This window comes from Nesoenas mayeri (assembly GCF_963082525.1).
Source record: "Nesoenas mayeri genome assembly, chromosome: 12".
In the NCBI taxonomy this organism is placed as follows: Eukaryota; Metazoa; Chordata; class Aves; order Columbiformes; family Columbidae; genus Nesoenas; species Nesoenas mayeri.
Window position 1 is genome coordinate 23,473,618 of NC_137547.1, and position 22,178 is coordinate 23,495,795.

The following is a 22,178-nucleotide window of genomic DNA, read 5'->3' on the forward strand; positions in this document are numbered from 1 at the left end:
AGAACTAGCCTGTCTCATGTTCCAGCTCTGTTCATCAGGGGACAGCAGCCTTTACATTCAAGGAGTTCACCAATATATGAAAATCCAGCTTTGACCTCCCAGACAGGGTTTTGAAATTTTATCTGTTTTTATCAGTATTACTAAAGGAATAGTATAGAATGGGGGGAATATAACAAAACAGTCTGTTAACATGCAAGAATAGAGATACACTACACTTGATTTAAATGGAAAGAGAAGGGATGTTTTCCTTTTTTGAAGCTTATAGTAACACACTGTGGCAAGGCCCCGATTCCCAGCTGGTCTGATACGCAGAGCTGGGCAGGAGTGGAACAGCCATATAGAGGATAAAGCAGACAGTGGGAAGTATCCTGGTCTCCATGACTGTGGGGGAAAAAGAACAGAAGGGAGCACCACACAGTACAAACAGGTTGCATCTCTTGTGTCTTTCTTGTTTAAAATTCTGTAACTGCTGCAATTTTGCCTCAGAGCTCATGAGCACCAGGCCCTGACCTTACTGAGTGCTTTTCCTTCCAGGTGTGTTGTGGGGTTATGTATAGGGTGTATCTTGCTTTAAGACATACTGCGTTTTTCATTTCTTCCTCCTGAAGCAAAAAAGTAGGATATATTTGTCATAGATAAAATGGTAATTGTAGCTTAAAACTGCAGGTTTTGAAAAGTAGTCTGTGCATCCTCTATTAAGGAAGAACAGCCAGCACAGAATGCTGTCCATTTCTGGAACCTCACTAAGAAACTGGAACCTTTACCTTAGGGTTCATGCCTACAGCTACTGATTCATATGCACTTGAAATGTGTTTCAGGCTGCTAGTAAAACATAGGGGATAAAGGGATTTGACATGGTTTTCCAGGTTTCTCACATTTCCTCCACCCAACTACCTTCAGGGCAAACATTGTGTGTAACTTGAGGAAGAGCTATATGAAACATAAAATATTTAGCTGCATATTAGCCTCAGAAAGGTGTAACAATCAGCAGGAAATGCTGTAAGTTCACCTATGCAGTGATGTGCTTGTTGTCCTCACTGAGAAGTCAGTTCTTAATGGGTTCATCAGCTCAATTTTTGAAGAGACTGTTTTTAAAAATCAAAGCCCAGAAACAGTGTTTGCTGTCTTAATTGGAAAAATACATTGGAAGTCCTGTGTGCACACAGAAGCCCAATTCAGTTCACCCAGTGACACCAGTCAGGAACTGCGGATCCTTTGTTGTCCACATTGTAGTATGGAACCAAGAGATTAACTCCCCCTGCTCTGCCCCAAACCAGGCTTAAAATAAGCCTAAAGTGTATTAAGCATCTGAAACAGGATTACTGTAAAAAGTTATTTTCTATTTTAGCTTATCAGATCAGAGAGAAGGTATCATCTTCACTCTAGAGCTGAGGTGTGTGACACGACGGATAGATGGACATTATTTCATTCTTGTGATTCAAACGGTGCAAACTGGAGTAATCAGGACTCCTGGTTTTCTCTAGGAGTAATGTGTCATTTGATCGTGCAAATATTTTCAAAAGCTTGTTGCAAATCTTGTGTTATAAGTTTACATTAGAAATTGACAGGCTTCTGCGTGTGTAGAGCAAACACGCAGTTTGTGGACTCTGAGGAGTGATGGCTTGAGGAATTTCATTTCAAAGAAGGCTGAACACCTTTTGCATCTTTGACCGTTTACACAGCCTGTCGATTTTCTTCTCCCTGTCACTGGACAGGATCAGGAGGCAAGCTGTGCTGCACTTGGGAAGGAGCTGCAGATGTCTGCCGCTGTCCCGCACGGGCTGTAGGCCCCACCAGCGCCCCTGCCAGACGGGGCGGTTTCGGCGGGTTTCAGCCGCATCTGTCCCCCCGTCGCCTCCTCCCGCTGCAGGAGGGCTCTGTGCAGCCACCGCTGACCGCCACACCGCGCGGGTCACAACCCCTTCACTGGGGCCCAAGTGACGCTGCTTTAGACAAGCTGGCAGAAACCCACGCAGCACAGCCGGCGTGCGCGCGGGTGACAGGTGGGTGACAGGTGGGTGACAGGTGGGTGACAGGTGGGTGACAGGTGGGTGACAGCCGCCCCCGCCGCACCGATGCGCATCCCAGCACCGGGGCAGCCCCGGCGCCCCCTCACGCCCGCGCCGCCAGCCTTACCCGCAGCTTGTCGCCGGCGCTCAGAGGCCTCGGGTGGACGAAGGGGTTGGGGACGATGGGGGCGGTGAAGGAGCGCTGCCGGGGCAGTGGCAGCACCCGCTTCGCCATCCCGCCGCTGCCGCCGCTGCCGCTGCCGCTGCTCCCGCCGCGCCGCCACTCCGGGCGATTGCGCATGAGCTGCCGGGGCGGGGGGGCGTGTGTCTCGGCCCGGCCCTGAGCCCGAGCCCGAGCCCGCCCTGCCCTGACCCGGCCCTGCTCCGCCCTCGCGGCGGCGCCTGCGGGCACATGCGGGCGGGCTGCTCGCGCTCGTTCGCGCGCGCTCGTTCGCGCGCGGCTGCGGGTCTCCTGAGGGGCCGGTGCTGAGGCGGCCGCTGCCGGGCGGGAGCTCGCTGTCCGCGGCCCCGGAGCCCTGCCCGCGGCCCCGGAGCCCTGCCCGCGGTCCCGGGAGCCCTGCCCGCGGTCCCGGGAGCCCTGCCCGCGGCCCCGGAGCCCTGCCCGCGGCCCCGGAGCCCTGCCCGCCCCCCCCGCGCTGACCAGAGTCAGTACACCTCCTACAAACACTTCAACGCCGGTCGGTGAGGCGACCACCAAGATGATTAAGGGAGCGCGGCACCTCCCGCATGAGGAAGGGCTGAAGGAGCTGGGTCTCTTTGGCTTGAAGGAGACTGGGGGGCGACCTCATTAATATTTATAAATACGTAAAGGGGGAGTGTCAGGAGGATGGAGCCAGGCTCTTCTCGGTGGCAACCAGTGATAAGACAAGTGGCAATGGGTATAAACTGGAACACAAGAGGTTCCGTTTAAATCTGAGAAGAAACTTGTTCCCGGTGAGGGTGTCAGAGCCTGGCCCAGGCTGCCCAGGGGGTTGTGGAGTCTCCTTCTGTGCAGACATTCCAACCCGCCTGGACACCTTCCTGTGCAACCTCATCTGGGTGTTCCTGCTGTGAAAAATGCAGTTGTGATTCGTGCTAAGATGTTTAATGTTTACAGGTATAACCAAATGAGGCACGGACTCTGAACTTGGAAAAGGAAAATGTGGTTAAGTTCTATGTAAAAAGTTATGAAACTTGTTTAGGAAGTTATATTGATAGAGGGAACTAACACTTTAAGGGTTAAGCAACTATATAATAAGGGCCTACTAACAAGCTAACATTTTAAACCACATTATTAATATCTAGTTTAGAGCTGTATGTAACTAATTGTGCTAAAAAAAGCAGGACTTCATTAAATGCCGAGATAAGAAGTTCTACAGCACCAGCTGCAACCTTGAGGAGACAAGATAGCCAAGATTTACAGCAAAAAGGGGGCGCCAGTGTGGTTTCAGTCGGTTTGGTAGCTTGGGTTCCAGCCAGTTCCTCCTAATGAGCCAAAGGTGAAAAGTCCACTGTGACGAAGCTGAAGGAGCTTCATCCAAAGACCCCTAAAGACCCTTCCTCAAATTCACCAAGTGACACTGCGCAGGCGCAACAGGGGAGGGTCAAGGAGGGGAATATGTAAATGGTTATCTGAGACTCATTTTAATAAGAAGCGGGAAAGGTCATGAATATGTATAGGCATTTCTGGGGTCATTATGAATATGTAATACCATACTGTATTTAAGCACACTTCTTATTGTTAAAAGTGTGCGTGTTGGGCGGAGTGAATCCCCCGCGCACCCAGCGCTGTTTTGCTTATGCTCTAATGAACACGTTTTTACAGAACACAAGGAAATGGATTAAATGTTGTTTATCCATAGAAAAAGCCTAAGTTATTTATTTCACTGCTCCATGGGGGGATTGCACTGGATGAGCTTTACAGGTCCTTCAACCCCTGACACTCTGGGGTTCTGTGAAATGCAGATAAAAGCGTTTATTCATAAAAGCATAAACAGACAATAAAGCTATAAATGCTTATAACAACATATTTTCATTGAAGGACAAGCAATAGTTGGTGTGTTGATGTTAAGGCTTCAGCAGGAAGGCATTTTCTCCCTCAGCTGCAGGTTCAGTCTGTGAGCGCCTTGTGCCCGTGTTGTGCCCCCGCAGCCTCCGGAGCTGGTGAGCAGGGGAGGCTCCGTCACACAGCGCTGGGAGAGCTACCGACTGTTCTTTGGGTTCACGTTCCTTACAACCCCCTCTTTCCTCCTCAGGATCCATGGAGAATTTCCCCTTTGAAGTCTTCTGGGAGCTGCAGACAGATCTTGCCTTGAAAATTACTCTAATGTTTTTAACCAGGAGATAGTTGTGATTAACTGAACTGAGGTTTCTCTTCCTTCAGTGTACCCATGTTTGTTCTTAACTAGTTTGTAAACAAAAATTACTGGAGGGTATACAAGCTCTCTTCCTCCCCCTAGTGACTACTAACGTTTCAGAGAGAGATTTTTTCATCAGACCTTGTCTTGTATATTGATCTGTACATTAACACATGCACTACAAATATCAAACCAAGATCAATACGTGTAGCTCACTACTGGATCTGGGTTGAGACCAGACACAGCAGTAACCGCTGTGAGCCTGAGGCAGCGGAACCTCAGCTTTTTTCTACTAAGCATTGTAACCGTTCCATTATAAGCTGCATTTGTCTGCTGTACCTGAGTAGGATATTTCTGCCAATGCGTTGGAGGCTTCTGCTCGCCTGTGTTTGCGCTGGTGTGCCAGCACCATAGGGACTTACAGCTGTCACCGCTCCGTGTCTTCTCGCAGGCTGACGTACCTGCTTAGTAAATGATTTGTGTAATGCCAGTTAAAGCAACCAGGTACAGGCTCCAGCAGGATTGTGGTAAATGCAGAAAAATCTCTTTAATGACACGTCAGAAAGCTGAGTGTTTGTTGCTCCCAGCTTTCATTGCAGAGATCTGTAACACGAAGGGAGGATCAGGTGTGTGACTAAAGCTGGCTGGATGTCTTCGTGTATGCAGAGGACCGTGCACACCAAACTGGTAACTGCACTGTTTTCACTCGCAACTGGCGGCAATACAGCAGAGCATGTTATTCATGCAACAGACTGTTAATTCAAGTGCTAACTCCCTTGCTTTTATTAAATGCTGGATTGACCTATTCAGTATGTTCCACTCTCCATACAAGTTTTCATTGCAGAACGTCCCCAGCTGTCACGTTCCTGCGGAGGTGTGTGTGGGGAGGTGACTCAGGTCCCCTTAGAAAAGAGTATATGGGGTACTCAAGGACCGTAAACAAACAAACAAACCCCAACACCTTTTCTTTTGCAGCTTGGCCCCATTAGCAGACGATTCCACGGCTGCAGGAAGATTTATGCTATTTAAGCCAAATTGGTGAACAGTTTAACAGCCAAAGGATTTACACAAAGGAGTTTTGTGGCTGTAAGCATTAGGTTATACTGCTTATAGAGGGAGAGGTGAAGAAATAGGGATATAGGAAAGGAAAAGAGAAGGAAAGAAAGAGAACGAAAGGTCAGCCCGCGGCCTTTGTCTGCGGCACCTGGGCTGGTGTTGGGATGTAAATCGTGATTCACCTTCTCCTGAGTGCCCCATTTACTGATGCTGGACACAATGTCCATACAGGATTGTTTTGGGTCTGACAATGGCCCATCACTATGGGATGAGCTGTTGTTGCCATAATGTCTGAGACATAATTCTGTTGAGTCTCTGGCACAGGAGGCAGATGGTGCTTGTCTGAGAAGCCCCCAGTTTCAGTCACTACAAGTGTGTGTGGTTTGTTAACATGAACGTTCTCTCATTCTAAGGGGGAATGTCAACTGACAATCTTGGTGAGATGTGTTACTTGAAAAATCGTGTCATCGGTGAAATCAAGTGCTTCCTCTTATGAAATCTGTGTATATAAGCAAATTAAAGGTATCTGGACAAAACAAAACAATATCCTTAAGAGACCCTCCTGTCTCGGTCATTCTGGCCGGGGTCTGAGTGGCTGGAACATGCGGGTGGGCAGGATCAGGGCAGTGAGCAGCAGGGACACACCACAGGTCCCTTGTCCTTTCTTCTCAGGGCAGCCCCACACTGTGATCGTCTGCAGGGCTCAGAGTCCTGTGATTTGACAGCACAAATTCTTCTATCATGCAACAGTTCCCACATCTGGTATCTTCTCAGCCAGGAACAAGATGGATTTAGGGAGGGGATTGCAGATGTAAAGCGTTACCCGCAGGGTGTGGAAAGAGGATAGCCCAGGGTCATGAACTGGTTGAAAACTGGGAGTCCCCGGTCTGCAGTTGGTGTTCTGTCTGGTAGTTAGACACTGGCGCTAAGTGCTCAAGCAAACTTTCCTTTCCATAGTCAGGCCCACCTGGGAGTTGGTTGAATGCATGAACTGTCTTTAAAGAACACGTAAATTTATCTGATTCTCCTCTGGATTTTTTCCCCCGATAGCTTTATGCCACCAGATTTGTTCCATTAATATGTTACTTACGTAATTCCCTGAAGACCCACCTCTAGAGCCTCTTGTCATGTTACTTACCTGGCACATCCAATGCCTATAAATCTCAGTAACAGTGTGCATCTTTGTACAGCACAAACATGCATGTGTGTGTCTGCACATAAATGTATGTAATTTGGGTCAAATCTTTATTTGCTATATGTAGGTATGATAACACAACTTGCAGAAAAGTACAACCTACCAATGAAAACAAGTTTCATCTCTGCCCGTGGATGTTTTACCCAGATGAGTGTTGATTGTTCACCGTTACCTGCCGGCGTCCTTCAGAACTCACAACGGTATCGGGACTAGATTTGGTTTTTCATAATATGTTTGTATACTTTATGTATAATACATTAATAAAGTGCACGTTATACAGTAATTTAAGCAACAAAATAATTTCAGTGGAGATTTCTGGAAGTAAATGAAGGTATAACTGATATATTTTATAGCTGCCCAATTTGTAGTTAATATGGTCAGAAACGTGAAATTACTGCAATCATGTTGTGTATAGATGTGCAGTTGTATACCTTGCTGATACCTGCATCCTATTGTAGTTTTTTTTAATAAGAATTGATACGGGAAAATGAAACCAGGTGGTGTTTCTTCCACTTCCCCTCCCGTAGTGTTGCCCGTTTGCTTTTTAGAAACTATTTCTGATAATACGGCAAGTTCTTATTGTTAGTTTGAATTCCCTGTAGATCACTGAAATGAAACACACATACAGCTTCATTTCAGCAGGTTTAATAAAAATGAACGAAAGATGTCAGGAGTCCCTGAGGGAAATTTATCACAGGAACTACTTATGAGATCATTTAAAACTATTTATTGTGTGCTAACTACACTTACTTTGTCCAATTAACAGCTAATCGCAAGCTTTCTTAAAGCTATCTTTCTGTTAAGTTATGGCTACTTACAGAAATAATACACTGATCCAGTGTCCTTGAGTCAGAAAACTCTCACAAAGTGTGTGTTGTACTAAACATGACTACAAATATATTGGTATTTATTAATAAGGGTGACCTTCATATTTACTAATTTTTATGGGTGAATTACCCACACAAAGTGACACATTGCATTAATTCTGTAATGCAGAATTGTTAGTTTTAGTGCATTCCTTGCATTTCCAGCAGAGCTGTCTATTCTGTGCTGTCCTTGCTGCGGGTCGGTTGCTCTGCTGTCTGGTTCAGGAGACTCACTGAGTGTAATGTCGCATGTCAATTTTATGGACATTCTTTCTAGAAACTCTGTGGGGTTTTTATTAATGTGAGGGCCTAGAGGAATTAGAGTTGCATTGACGTATTGATAAAACACACTTGATTCCATAGCTGTATTTTTAGTTCATTCTCTTGTGAAGCTTTCTTATGAGCTGTTGGCATTTGAGCTGTGTGTCCTGTGTCTGATAGCAGATTTTGACCTGAGATGACAGTATAAGATTGGAATTTGCTTCAAATAAATTTATACGTTTGCTTGTATCTGGCAGAGATGATTGCATTTTATGAGTAACCTCCTGTCCTGATGTATGGAGTATGAACATTATGAGCTTGCTTTATTTCTCCAAGTTGTGTAAAGTGACAGTGTGTACTGTGCAACGATTAAATGGGTGTCTCATTTCAGAACAGTGTGTAAACTACTGAACAAGGCCCGTGAGCGTGTTCATGGTCTGTACAAGCTCTGACACTGTCGGTGCGGGATCTGCTGCTCTCATTGCCCACGCCTGCACTCTGTCTGATCATGGTAAGTTTCTCCATTGATTACATGATTATGGCCAGATAAAGACCCTCCTGTTGGAGAATATCCAGGCTGTTTGGTCCGGTTCCCCAACTGCTAAGCCCACACGACTTCTTTTTTTGGTCTCCGTAGGCTTTAGGTGAGTGTCTGGTCTGTCATTGCTGGTTTTGTGCTGATCTTCTTTCTGTCTCCATTCACTGGAATTACATCCTCCATTCAGCTGCTGCAGGTCTGCACAGCCGCTCTTTTCAAAACAGCCAGTTTAAGTGTATTCTATTCAAAGAAAGAAGGCTTTGAACACACTGAGTTTACAGCTCTGGTCCGAAAGGGCACAAGTTAATACAGGTGGATCAACATTATGTAAATGCCATAGAACAAAATGTGGCTACTCTTGTTTATCTGCTACAATTTCTGTAGCATTTTTAGACAATTTTAGAAGTAGACTCTTGTAAGGAATCCAGGATCTCGTGCTTACCTGCATATTGCTCCTTCTGCACATTGTCTTCGATTAATGCTGACCTGAGGTATTTATCTGCAGTACAACACGGTGTAGATACTAAATCAGGTCTGGAAGCCGTCTCAGGAGATGGATTAGCTCATCATTACATCAAAAATAGAAGGAATGCTACTTCCTTGTTTCTTGTGCTTATGTAATAAGGCACATATGTGGTAGTAACAGAGTTCGTGACCCCTGTACTTCATATGCTTATAGCAGTGTAAAAATAAGTTATTAAAATTAAACTGGCTTTCAGGTTTTCTGTTTTAATTACTTTTCCAGTTTGACTCTGTGCTTTTCTCTACCACTGGAGCCCAACCCCACTCACTGTCCCGCGACCGGGGACTCAGACAAGGGGACACAGACGCGGGGGCGGCTGCACAGGGAGCTCAGCGGACTTGAGAACCGCTCAGCTGTGTGAGGATCAGACACGTACAAAGCAACTTTGGTTTTTAAATGACGAGGATGATGTGCTTTGTTTTGGAAGACATCAGATTTGGAATGTTTAAGGAAGCTGTAACTACCTTGGTGTTTCCTTCTCCCCGCAGTGGGATTTCTGGTTCTGTCTGTCCAGCTGTGCTCCTGTCCCGCACCAAGTGCTGATCGTGGGGCTCAGGGTGGGCGGGGCAGGGAGGGCGGGGGGGTCCGTGGACTTGAATAAGTTTTGTTTGGGGTTTTTTGAACGCCTCTGTTGACACATTGTATAAAAACTGATTGCTGCAGTGCTAATGAATGAACAGGAGGATGAGCAACAGACTGCAGAAAGGGTTTGGGTTTTGGTTTATTGAGAAATTATTATTTAACTCAAAAAGCAATAAGATCTTGCAGTGGTCTTCTAATACTTAGTGGTAGTTTTTTAATATACTGGTTTGGAACTTTAAGATTATATTTGATATTAAGTGGCTGTTCCATTGTGGAATATTGCAGGAGTAAACTCTTGCATTTTGGCATTCCTGGCAGATCTGCAGCTTGATAAAGACCTCAGGCTGTTTGGTTTAATCAGACTTTTGTAGATCCCACCTTCACTGTTCAAAGCACCGGCTGCCAATGTGTTTTCTAGCGTTGTCACTTCTTTCTGAACAAAGACGGCAGAGGCAGCAGCTCTACTGGTATCGCCTGTTTTATTGAAACATGGATATTTACAGGAACTTTAACTTGAAAGCTCAGGAAGCTGTGGTCCGTGGTCTATCTTTGTCATGTTTGTAAATTCTTCTGCAGATACTCTTATGCCAACGAGCACGGAACGTTTTTGAGTGTGAACTGCTGTGCAGTTGGAAGGAAGAAAGATGTGTGAGCTAAAGCAGCAGGAAGGCTGCAGCCGTGTAAACCGGGGGTGCAACCGGCACGAAACGGGCTGCAGCGGCGGAGCCCTCGGTCCCGGGCCGTCCCGGGCAGGCGGCGGAGCCCTCGGTCCCTCGGCGGGGCGGGCGCTCCCGGCCCCGCTGCCGCTGACCCGCCGGGGCCGGGCCGGGGGGCGGGGCCCGGTGGCGGGCGCGGACGGGATTGGCTCCTGCGCCGGATGGGCGGGGCCACGCCGCGTAAGTGCGGGGGCGGAGGAGCGCGTGCCGCCGGTGCGGCGGCGGGAGCAGCGCGCGAGGAGCGGCGGGGCCGGCGGTGAGCGAGGGGCGGGCGGGCGGACGGACACCGGGGAGACCGGCCGGGGCCGCCCCGGTCCCGGCTGAGGGGGGAGGCTGGAGGGGGAGGGACGGGCTGGTTTGGGCAGGAGGAAGGCGAGGGGCAGGCAGCCGCAACAGCGCGGCCCCGGGCCGGGCCGAGCAAGGGGCGAGGGGGAAACACGCGGGGGCTGTGAGGGAAGGGAGCCCCGGGCTGAGCGCTGCGCGGGGCTCGGGCGGGGCCGTGGGGCGGAGGGGGGAGCCCGTGGTGCCACAGGGCAGAGGGAGGAAGGCGAGCGGGAGGGGGCAAAGCCGGGTCGGGAGAGGCCGGGAACGGGGGGAGCGGCGGAGGAGCCTGAGGGCGGGACGGCGGGGAAGCAGCTTGGGCGGGAAAGGCTGAGGGACCTCAGGGAGGGGGTGACATCGGGGGGGCTTTGACGGGAAAGGCTGAGGGACCTCGGGGAGGGGGTGACATCGGGGGGGCTTTGGTGGGAAAGGCTGAGGGACCTCGGGGAGGGGGTGACATCGGGGGGGGGCTTTGGCGGGAAAGGCTGAGGGACCTCAGGGAGGGGGTGACATCGGGGAGGCTTTGGCGGGAAAGGCTGAGGGAGCTCGGGGAGGAGATGGCGTCGGGGAGGCTGCAGGGGGCAATGCTGAGGGAGCTCAGGACGGGATGGCACTCAGGTCTGGTTTCAAAGGGAAATGCTGAGGTACCTTGAGGAATGGACGCTGGGCTGGGAGCTATGAACACATCAGACTGGTTAAGAGAGTGTTCATGACAGAAATTTGTGCAGTGAAGTATTCCAGCAAAGAGCAGGAGAAGAGCCAAACTTAGATCAGGCCTCCTAGGACGCCTGCAGGTTTGGGGACAGGGATGACGAGGTTGTTAATCCGGTCCTAACTGTTTCTTTCTCTGTCCCTCTCTTGCAGCACCTGACTGAATGGAGGAGCAAGTGGACGGGAAGTTCCTGCGCCACACACAGATCACATTTATCGCTCTCGCCCTCAGAGACCCGGAGATCCAAACCGTTCCCATCGTGCCTTGAAGCAGCCTGTGCTCATGCGCTTCTCCCAGGGAGAAGGCGGAATGGCAGTGACTGGCCACGTTAAGCCACAGGGTGCACACTGTGCAGCTGTCAAGCCCAGCTCTGCGTTAGCTCACACCTGCGGTTTTGCGCCGCACACGCACATTTGAGTTGTCGCTGGTTGTTGCAGCGTTTGGCTTTGGTGAGGACAGCGTGTGTTTGTCAGCAGTTGGTGTAGGTGGGATCTGGAGGAGAAAGCGATATTTCCGTGCCAGAACTGGTTGGTGTTTGCATGGTATTGTGGCGGTTGTTCCCGCAGGCGATGAGTGCTGGAGCATTATTGCAGGATGAGGGGATTTTGGAGGCTTGTCTGTGAGATGCACTAGAGGCAGCAGTTGAAAGCGAAAGGCTGAGATTTGGAGGGTTTGTCGGTGGGTTTTGGGCGGTTGTCAGCTGAAGAGTTGGCTGTTTGCAGGTGAGGTGTAGGGCAGAGGGTGAAGCTGACTTTGCCTGGGCGGCACAACTGGCTGGGTGTGCAGAGCTGAGGAGAGCGGGCTGCTGCGGGTGACCCTAAAGCTGGAGAACCAGCCGGCAGCTCCAGACGCTCCCGCTGCCGGGCAGGGCCGTGCAGGCCAGTGCCCTGGGGCACAGCGACGTGACCCTCCGCAAGTACCAAAGAGCAGGTGAGGACCGTGGGCATTTGTACTGAGCTGTGACATCTCTAACCCGTGACACTGGGGTCCAGCAAGTACCAAAGAGCAGGTGAGGGCCGTGGGCATTTGTACTGAGCTGTGACATCTCTAACCCGGGACAGTGGGGTCCAGCAAGTACCAAAGAGCAGGTGAGGACCGTGGGCATTTGTACTGAGCTGTGACATCTCTAACCCGTGACACTGGGGTCCAGCAAGTACCAAAGAGCAGGTGAGAACCGTGGGCATTTGTACTGAGCTGTGACATCTCTAAGGCATGTGCAGGGGCCGGGGCCAAGGCAAGGTGGGCGCGCTGTGGGGTGTGGGGAGGTGTCAGCCCCCAGACTTGTCCCCTGTCTGACTGTAGTGCCCTTGGGCTGGTGTAGCTCAGTCCTCCGTGTGTTTCTCTTCAGGTGGAGCAGCGTGCAAAGGAAAAAGGAAGCAGAGGAAGGTGGTGAGCCTGTGAGGAAGAGTGTAGCGAGTCTGGCGTGACTCATGGTAAGGTGCCGTGAGAGGCAGTAATTACAAACTCAGGTTTGCATTTATACTCGCTATGATGCTTGCTCAAGCATTTGCTGATTAGCTAAGTTAGACATTACATAAGCGAAGTATTTTGTGTTCCCACCAAAGTTACTGCCAATAACACATCTTTTGTCTATCATAATCTGTCCCTGCTGGTGTAGCTCAGTCCTCCGTGTGTTTCTCTTCAGGTGGAGCAGCGTGCAAAGGAAAAGCAAGGAAGGAGGCGAACCCATGAGGAACAGTGATGGATAAAGAGGGTTGGAGCGCACCTGCCAGGCAGGAGGGATCAGGGAGGAAGACACCGGTGGTGGAACCGCAGGTCAGGAGAGCTCAAGGAGGGAGAAAGGTGATTGTGGCCATATGGGTTTTTCTAGCTCACACACCAATGAAAACAGTTTGGATAATAAAAGAAATGGATGCAAAACCGATAAGTAAAGGCAGAGGATGTTTATATGCTATGTATGGGATAGACCTGAAGGTATATTTATTCCTACAACAAAGGAGAATTCGCAATGGTAATTAACTGAGGATGTGAATTTCCAGATTGCATTGGCAACATACGCAGGGAACGTACCAGTTTATTACCCTCAACATAAACTGTGGGCTGAAATTGGTAATTTACCGTTGTGCAGCAAATGCTGCTGTCAGCAATGACCAGTAAGCAACAAGACTGTATTTACTGATGCCTCTGGTCGCTCATGTAAAGTTGTAATGACGTGGCTAAACTCAGATACCCAGTGCTGCAAACACAAGGTAGAAAAAGAGACCAAGGGTCAAACAAGTTCTTGAGCTGCCAGCTGTTAGGATCGCTTTGAGGTGTTCTGTAACAAACCTTTGAATGTTGTCACTGCCTCATATTATGCAGCTGGCATACCTAACCGCCTGGAAGCTTCTTTTCTTAAGGAAGAAGATAATCATTTTTCGATGGCTGAATTGAGAATGCTATGATTTCTAATGATTCATAGACATCATCATTATTATGCAATGCACACTCGCTCTCGCACGGCCCTTCCAGGACCGCTTGCGGAAGGCAGTAGGAGGGCCGATGCACGAGCTGTGCCGCTCACTGTGCCTAAAGCCTTGGAGCAAGCTAAATGATCACATAAATTCTTTCACCAGAGTGCAAAGGCGTTAAAACGACAACTTCAAATGACAGTGGATCAGGCCAGGAGCGTTCTTATGTCCTGCCCTGATTGCCAACAGTTGGCACCCGCGCCATCCACAGAGGGTGTTAATCCAGGAGGGGTTACTGCCAATGAAGTACGGCCAGCGGATGTAACGCATTGTTCTGAATTGGGTAAATACGTACGTGTTTCTGTAGACGCTCATTCCAGATTTCTCGTTGCTGCTGCACACGCTGGTGAAAGAGCACGAGACGTCTGTAACATTGGTTGGCAGGTTTTGCTGTTTGAGGAGTTCCACGGTCTGTAAAACCAGAGGAAAGCGGAACGCACACTCGATTAGAGGAGCGATCCCCCAGCGCGCTGTAGTAAAAGTGCCTGCTGTTTAACACTTTCAAAACAGTGTTAGAGTCTGTTTGCCGACTTTTTGGTATAATTTTCTGGCAACGAGGATGGATAATCTGCCTGACCTCCCGTGGATCCCAGGATCTCTGGGACCTTGTGCCGGCACCGGGGAATTCCCGGAAGGGACCACAGCTCCTCGGACCAGCTCGGGACGCGGGTAAAGCCCCATCAGTGAGATCAGGCACTTTCACTGTCTGGCTGGGTTGTGACGCTGCCTGCGCGAGACGTGGGCGACACCAGCGCGTGGGGTCTGCGCATTCGCGTCTGCGCGTTTTGGTGAACTGGGAAACTTAAAAAGAAATGAAAAATTAAAGAGGAAAATGAGAAAACAATAAATAAAAGAGAAAAACGAGGGAACAGGAATTTGGTAAAGCTGCCTTTAGGGATTTTGCTGTTTTTGCCTTAGCAATTGTATGATTGTGTCTTCAGTGACCTGTTGTTGTTGTTACTCGTGTCTTGGGTGATTTTATAGTCCAATACTTACGGTTCACCAATTGTCTGTTACTGTGATTGTGAAGTAGGTGGTGGTACAATTGACAGGAGGGATTTGGAAGAAATCCCCCCCGGGTTGTATTTCGTGACATTGGAAAAGGATCGTTTGACTCTCTGGGGAACAGCAACCGGGGGGAATCTGATTAAATATGGTAATTAATGGTGGCCACTGTAAATAATATTTATATGCTGCACAGGTCTAGGTGGGTATACTTTGGGATGTGTAGTATAGTACTGCACTACATGTAATATATAATAAGATATATATTTTAAATCATATATTGCTTATTACATAATGTGTATTACACAATACATAATGTTACATATGCGCTGTATTTATCCCCGTCAGATCCATTTGTTTTGAAAAAGGATAATCAGAAATGGAAACCAGTAAAAGGTTTGTTGAAGAACAGCTATTGGTGTAGAATACACAGAGAACATGAGATCAGAATTGTCCCTCAGTCAGTCCAGGGTGGGATCCTGATATCCTTATATCGGGGCACAGGCTGCATTGGTATGGACTGTGCATTTTATACGAGATTAGACACGCTGCGCCTAAAGCTGTAAATACACCAAAACCTTCTGAGATTAAACAGGATCGTGAGGAGTCTCCCACTGAGTTTTTACACCGTCTTAAACCGACAGCTCAGAAATATATTAATATAGATCCTGACTTGGAGAACAGAGAAATAGAATTCTTAGGTGACTGGGAGCTCATTATTCTGTGTTAAACACTATGCAGGGAATATTAAGTAGCGATTCTGTAACAGTTATGGGTGCCATGAAAAGTGCGAAACACGGCCCTTTAACCCGCTGCTTAGAATGTTTGTATGTGGAGTCTGTACTTATTGATTGTGTACCATGTGTCTTCTCTTGTGCACAACGAATGGTTGAAAAAGCTTTAATGGTGCAATGACTGTGCAGTTACACACTGCTATGGCTGCAGTTGTTAAACAAGAAGGGGAGATGTGGCAGGGTTGGGACATCAGGCCTGAGAAACTGCAAGAGTCACAGTGTGAGAACAAGCGCTAGTGGAACAACAAGAAGCAAAGACTGTGTGGGACATGAACCATCAGGGACAGAGGGACTGATACGGGATTGGTACATCAGGGACAGAGGGACTGATACGGGATTGGTACATCAGGGACAGAGGGACTGATACGAGATCGGTACATCAGGGACAGAGGGACTGATACGGGATCGGTACATCAGGGACAGAGGGACTGATACGGGGTCGGTACATCAGGGACAGAGGGATTGATACGGGATCGGTACATCAGGGACAGAGGGATTGATACGAGATCGGTACATCAGGGACAGAGGGATTGATACGGGATTGGTACATCAGGGACAGGGATTGATACTGAGTTGGTACATCAGGGACAGGGATTGATACAGGATTGATACATCAGGGATAGAGGGATTGATATGGGATCGGTACATCAGGGACAGAGGGATTGATACGGGATCGGTACATCAGGGACAGGGATTGATACGGGGTTGGTACATCAGGGACAGGGATTGATACAGGATCGGTACATCAGGGACAGAGGTACGTGATGTTTCAAATGCAAACCTGAGTTTGTATTAAATGTCTCTTTGCATCTTAAAGAGAGTCTGTGCCTCATCTGCTACACCCCTTTATCTGTTTCCCAAATTGCGATTTAAACACCATTGTAAAAATAAAGCTTTCCCCCCTTAATTTTTGTCACATATTGTAACTAGAATTAATAGAGATCTTGAAGCCCATGCTAGCTAAACTGGAGAAAAGACAGCAGCCATGTGTATGTTTAAATAAAGACTAAATCAAGTCTGCTAGCTCATTATCTTTAAGCGTTTTACTGTGATCACCTCCCTCCCAAGGTTTTGTGTCTGTTGTATCAGGGCCTGACACCCCCGGCCACAGTGCATGAATCACCATGGGCACAGCACCAGAACCCGCCTGTTCGTGTCCAGGATATCCACTGCAGCAGACACTGTTGGTAAAAGAGCACATCATGGAACTGAAAAACCATCTAATTGTGTCATTATGCACATTCACTGCTCTTTTTTCTGCTTTATACCCTTTGTAGCACACGAGCCTGATTTTCCTTCTCTAGGGCCTTTCCCCCGGTTCACCGCACTCGTGTGATCATTGCGCTGCACGTGGGCAAAATCAGCCGTGCCCTGTGCTTCTCTGTAAAATAGTAAGAACGCTGATATAGTCGTGCCAGGAACTGCCTTCACAGTGAATATTTGAAGGAGCCCACTGGTAAAGTATTGTTAATTGGTACTTGCATTATGGATTAGATGCAACAAAAATCCGTAATTTCTTTTATCCTTTGCTGTACAGGAGGTGGTTGAACTTTTCTGTAGCAGATTCAGTCACCTGTTGTAAAGCAAGATGCTCATCTCCTGTGGGAACCAGGGTAGATTTATCCATACTCTATAAGCACCATCGATGAGCTATGTAGAGTAACAGCTTAAAAACAAACAAACCAACAACAAGAAGATAATGATAAAAACAACAAAAGAGGCAAAAAGCCCCACACAAACCAACCCCAAAGCGCAGAGGCTCCTGAACGCCCCCTCTCAGTGCTGCAATGTCTGTTTTCAGGGAGCCCGCGGGGTGTCCCCAGAACCACAGACACAGGTGACCCGGTGGGTGGTGCCGGCAGAGAACAGTCTGTGTGACCCAGCCCATGAGCTGCCCGGGAAAGCCGGGGACAAAGGGCCGGGGCAGCAGGAGGCTGGTTCCAGCCCACGGAACAGCCCGAGCCGGGACGGCCCTGGCCGTGCCTCCTGTCCCGCCGCCGCGGGCTGTCCTGGCGCTGGGCATCGTTGCGCAGGGTCGTTTGAGAACCGTTCCTGAAGGATGCGAAGCGCCCAGAACAGCAACACCTGCCCGGCTGCTGCTCAGCCGTGGGGAAGGGCTGGAACGGACCCCGTAACAGCCCCAGAGCTGCCGCAGCGGAGGAGCCGAGTTATTGCTGCAGACGAGACACGGGCACAGGCAGAGGCAATGTATTTTATTAGGCCAGAAGACATCTTGAGGAAAAATAATACTTTATAAACGTCGGGGTCTTATCTTTTATCAGCGTGTCCGCCGTGCCCGCGGCTCCGGGAAAGCGCGTTCAGGGACCCCGGCTGCCCGCGGGTCAGGAAACAGCGCCCGCGCTGCGGGCCCGGGGGCGCTGCGGGACCGCGCTCGGTGCTGCCGCCTGGTGGCCACAGCCCGGTACTGCAGCTGGGGAGCGGCGCCCTGTGCCCGTGCCGGGGGGACGAGGGGGCGCTGCCGCTGCGGGCGGGGTCGTGCCGGTCAGAAAGCGGGGGGGGCAGCGGTCGGATGAGCCGCCGGGAAACAAAGAGGCCCCCGGCTCCCCCGGGGCAGCCCCGCTGCGAGGGGAACGGGCGAGGCGGCAGCAGGAGGCGGCGGCGTCTCCTCGGTCCCGGGCACAGGGGAGACAAACCTGCCGGCCGGAGCTCCTCAGGGCTCTCTCTGTTCACAGTGAATTTATGGGTAGGAGACCACCCGCCCCCAATCCCAGTGCAAAGCAAATGAGTGCGGTTTGTTTCCTTTTAAATGCGGCTGCTGGAAGCCGCGCGGCGAGCGGGGGGGGGTGAGGATGCTGCTCCCAGCTGTGCGGTTGTACAGGCGAAGGGCAATGCAGGACGGAAGGGCTTTTTGTGGTGCGCGGACCCAGCCGCCCCTTGCCAGCGCGAGGCAGCGGAGCGCGGTTTGTTGTTCCCTTTGACACGCGGCTGCTGGCGCGGGAGGGCTGGAGGGCTGGGAGGGCGGAGCGCTGGTTGGCTGCTAGGCACGTCAGTCGCCACTCTGTCCGCCTATCAGGTGGCCAGAGGGGCGGGCGTTGACGTCTCCGTACTGCGCATGCGCCAAAGAGCGAGCGCTGATAGGCGGCGAGAGAGGTGATTGACGTGTCCTAGGCAGCCAACCGGGAAGCGGCAGGGGGCGGGTGCTGCGGGCTCCCTAATGCGCATGCTCAAAGCGCGAGCGCTGATAGGCGGCGAGAGAGGTGATTGACGTGTCCTAGGCAGCCAACCGGGACGCGGCAAGGGGCGGGTGCAGCGCTCTCACTACTGCGCATGCGCAAAGCGAGAGCGCTGATAGGCGGCGAGAGAGGTGATTGACGTGTCCTAGGCAGCGAACCGGGACGCGGCAAGGGGCGGGTGCTGCGGTCTCCCTCCTGCGCATGCTCAAGCCGCGGGCGCCACGCGGCGTTGGCGGGGCGGGGGTAACCGGGAGCGAACGGGACCGGGGCGGTTGCGGAGCGCTCGCTGCGGCCGGCGGCCGGGCATCTGGAGGCAGGCGGCTCCGGGCCGCCCTTCGTGAGGCTCCCCGGAGGCGGCAGAAGGGCAGAGGGGAAGGAGGCGACAGCCGGGGACCTCCCGCCGCGGGGGTCTCCGGGGCGCGGCGGGTGTCGGTGCCCGCGGAGCCCGGCGGGACGGCGAGAGAGCGCGAGGGGAGCGGAGCGGCGAAAGAGGCGGCAGGTGAGTGCGGCCGCGGCGGGGGTGACCGGGGTGCCGTTCCGCTTCCCCCCCCCGCCGAGCTGGCGAAGCTGGTGGGAGGCGTGTGTGGGACCCTGCGGGCAGGTGCGCTGAAGGCTGGCGGTCTGGAGCCGCGTCTCCCTCCGGCGCGGCGCCCGTGCCCGGTCCGGCGGTCCCTCCGGGAGCGGCGCAGCCCCCGTTAGCCGGGGGGACGTTGCAAAGCAGAGCTAAGGCGCGGTTGCAGGCTCGGTGGCGTGGCGAGCGGGGCGCCGCTTCGGCGGGAGCTCGGGGCGAGGCGCGGCGCGGCGGGTTCTGTGTCCCGGTGGCGCGGCTGTCGCGCCGCGGCTGTCTGTGCGCTTTTTTGTTTGGTGGCGTTTGTTTTTTGGGTTATTTTTTGGGGATTCCCGCGCCACGCGGCACGAGCGCTCGGCCGGGGCTGCCGCGGCGGGTCTCAGTGTCGCCGTCCTGTGGGCAAAGCGCGGTACTGCAGCCGGCCGCCCCAATCTGGTGCCGCGGCGCGCCTCAGGGCTGCCGCCCTGTGGCGAAACCCGGGTACTGCAGCGCACGGCCAGGGAGCAGAGACGCCGGTTGACCCGAAGCGCTCAGAAGTGCCAGGTAAGTGCCAGATAAGAAACACAAGCAGTCCGAGGTGCCCGATAAGAAACAAACGTCAGAACCGGTAGGAGCTGCGGCTTCACAGCTCTTTCAGCGTTGATCGTATGACACTGATTTTGACGCTAGTCATTCTTACTTGCATTATGCTACAGTGTTCTGTTTGGTGCTGCTCTTGCGTAACAAATTAGTTTATATCTATAGTAAAAAATAACGTGTGCTACTTAATCCGCCTGGTAGTAATGTAATGATAAAAATGTGAAAGTGGAAAGAAGTGAAATTATTTAGGCGTGAGCAATAACTAAATTTCATTTCAGCTATTACTTGGTGAACTAGGCAGCGGTTATTCCCAATCTGAATCCTAGTTTAAAAAGCACATTGTTTGGAATTCCTTTTAAATGATAAAGGCGGAAAACTGATGTGGAGTCATTGGTAGCTACATTTGAACAACCTGTACACCCACAGTACTGCCCCACAGCACCATATAGCTCCTGTACTCTGCCCCATACATCCACAGCAGTGCCCCGCAGCACCCCATAGTGACTCTGTTCTTCCCCATAGACACACAGTGCTGTCCCACAGCACCCCGTATCTTGTTCACTCTGCCCCATAGACCCACAGTGTAACCCCACAGCACCCCACAGTTCCTCTGCCCTACAGATCAACCGCACAGGGCTTCACGAAAACCAACAGTGTCTGGCAGAGCCCGACAGGAGTGCAGGTGCTGTCACTTCAAGTGAGATTCCAGGTGATTTGATCGGGGTGGTGGGTGGGCCTGGGGTGATTGATCCCTCCCCTTCCCAGGGGATTGTAGGAAGGGGTGGGCGGGGCTCAGGGTATTTGAGCCCCAGTCCCCGGGGAGGGAGCTCATTCAGCTCCAGGACCGCTTGGGTGCCGGTTCTCTGCTGCTCTTTCGGCAGTCGGCAGCTTTTGAGCTGTTTCAGCTACGTGGGCAGACGTCTTAGGAGAAGCGGAGGTGTCCGTTTGAGGCAAGAGCTTCGGGCGCGGCAAAGGTTCAGTAGCAGCTGTAGTGGAAAGATTGTTTGTCATTATGTTTCATTGGCTGATTCAGTTCCGGGGGCTTTGCATTTTCCAGTAATTCCTGACTATGATGAAGATGGAGTGTTGTGTTTTGGTTTGCATTGCTGTATTAATAGCTGTTAATATAATCTCCTCTCCTAGAAGAGTGTTTTGTTTCCAGGACCTTTGCAGCGTGCAGCAGCCCCCGGTAGATCGTTCAAACGTACCTCCCGGAGCTCAGCCAAGGCGAGCAATGACTCGTAGACTGCTACCGATAAATATTATTCGGGTGCCTAATCGTAGGCATGTCCTTGCTTTCCTTATTGTAGGTGATGATGGAGAAAGTGAGAGCTGCAGGAAGATCCTCGTTAGCCCACGTGGCGTTTTCCTCTGTTGAAGATGGATCTGGTCCCTTGTCCCTCTAAAAGTTAAGTGGAGGCACGAGGGCTGGGAAGGGGCTGGGAACTGCAGGGAGGGTTTAAAGTTCTCAGGCAGAAAAGGGCAGTCCAGGAGCAGTCCCCTTTGGGCAGATAAACGGGGTCAGGGAACTTTACAGTGCCACGCCAGCGTGCGCCGGGCAGGGCAGCTCCAGCCCGCGTCTGTTGTCGCGTAGTTGGGGAAGCGCGCCTCGCGCCTGTCAGACGATCCTGGGCTACCGTTGCGCTCCAGGGGCACGAAAGCCATTTCAAGCGCCATCCCGGGGTCTGGCAAGCCGGTGCCGATCGGGGTAGCACCAATCGGGTGCTGGTTTTCTTGTATCGACAGCCGAAAGGGTGCACGGTTCTTGCATCTTGAACGTTTCCGGTCAGTTGTGTTTTATGGTGTAGTTCTGGGCTGCGACAGCAGCTCTGCTCTCTACCCATCCAGTCTAAGGGACTGGCACTTCTTCCCAGCATCTTGAAGGTTTTAAGTCTTGCAGCAGCTTCTCTGTGCGTTTGCGCCAGAGCTGCCGTCTCATAAGGGGCCCTCACCAAGGAGGAGCAGTAGATGTGGTGCCCCCGCCCTGGGAGGTAGACCTGGGGGCCCCCGCCCTGGGAGGTAGACCTGGGGGCCCCCGCCCTGGGAGGTAGACCTGGGGGCCCCCGCCCTGGGAGGTAGACCTGGGGGCCCCCACCCTGGGAGGTAGACCTGGGGGCCCCTTGGGAGGGTTAATCCCAATCCTCGTTTTTTTTGGCAAGCCGGCCCTCGGCACCTCTCCGGTGGCCCCTGCGCAAGGAGCAGGCTCAGGCAGGGGTGAGCTACGGTGGTAACGGCCGCTGCTTCTTCTTTCCCGCTCCCAGAGGCCACGCTGAGGATGTGGCCGTTCGCTGCCCCCCCGGGGATGCCGTGGGCTGCGCCCGCCTCGGGCTGGCGAGGCTCGTCTCGCAGCGCAGAGGGCAAAGGGACGGGGGAGCGCGTCCCGTCCGTGGACGGGTGCTGGCGCGGCTGGAGCCGGAGAGGTTGGGGAGAG

The 22,178-nt window shown here is 51.7% G+C and overlaps 1 protein-coding gene across 1 annotated transcript in view; it reads right to left on the reverse strand.

Annotated features, from left to right (window-relative positions):
• LPCAT2 (lysophosphatidylcholine acyltransferase 2) overlaps window positions 1–2,265 on the reverse strand; it is a 29,218-nt gene extending 26,953 nt beyond the window's left edge. The window contains exon 1 of the mRNA XM_080352181.1: window positions 2,137–2,265. Within this exon, the coding sequence (XP_080208307.1) occupies window positions 2,137–2,244 (108 nt within the window). The 5' untranslated portion in view covers window positions 2,245–2,265. The remainder of the gene's footprint in view (window positions 1–2,136) is intronic.
• Between the last annotated feature and the right edge of the window lie 19,913 nt (window positions 2,266–22,178).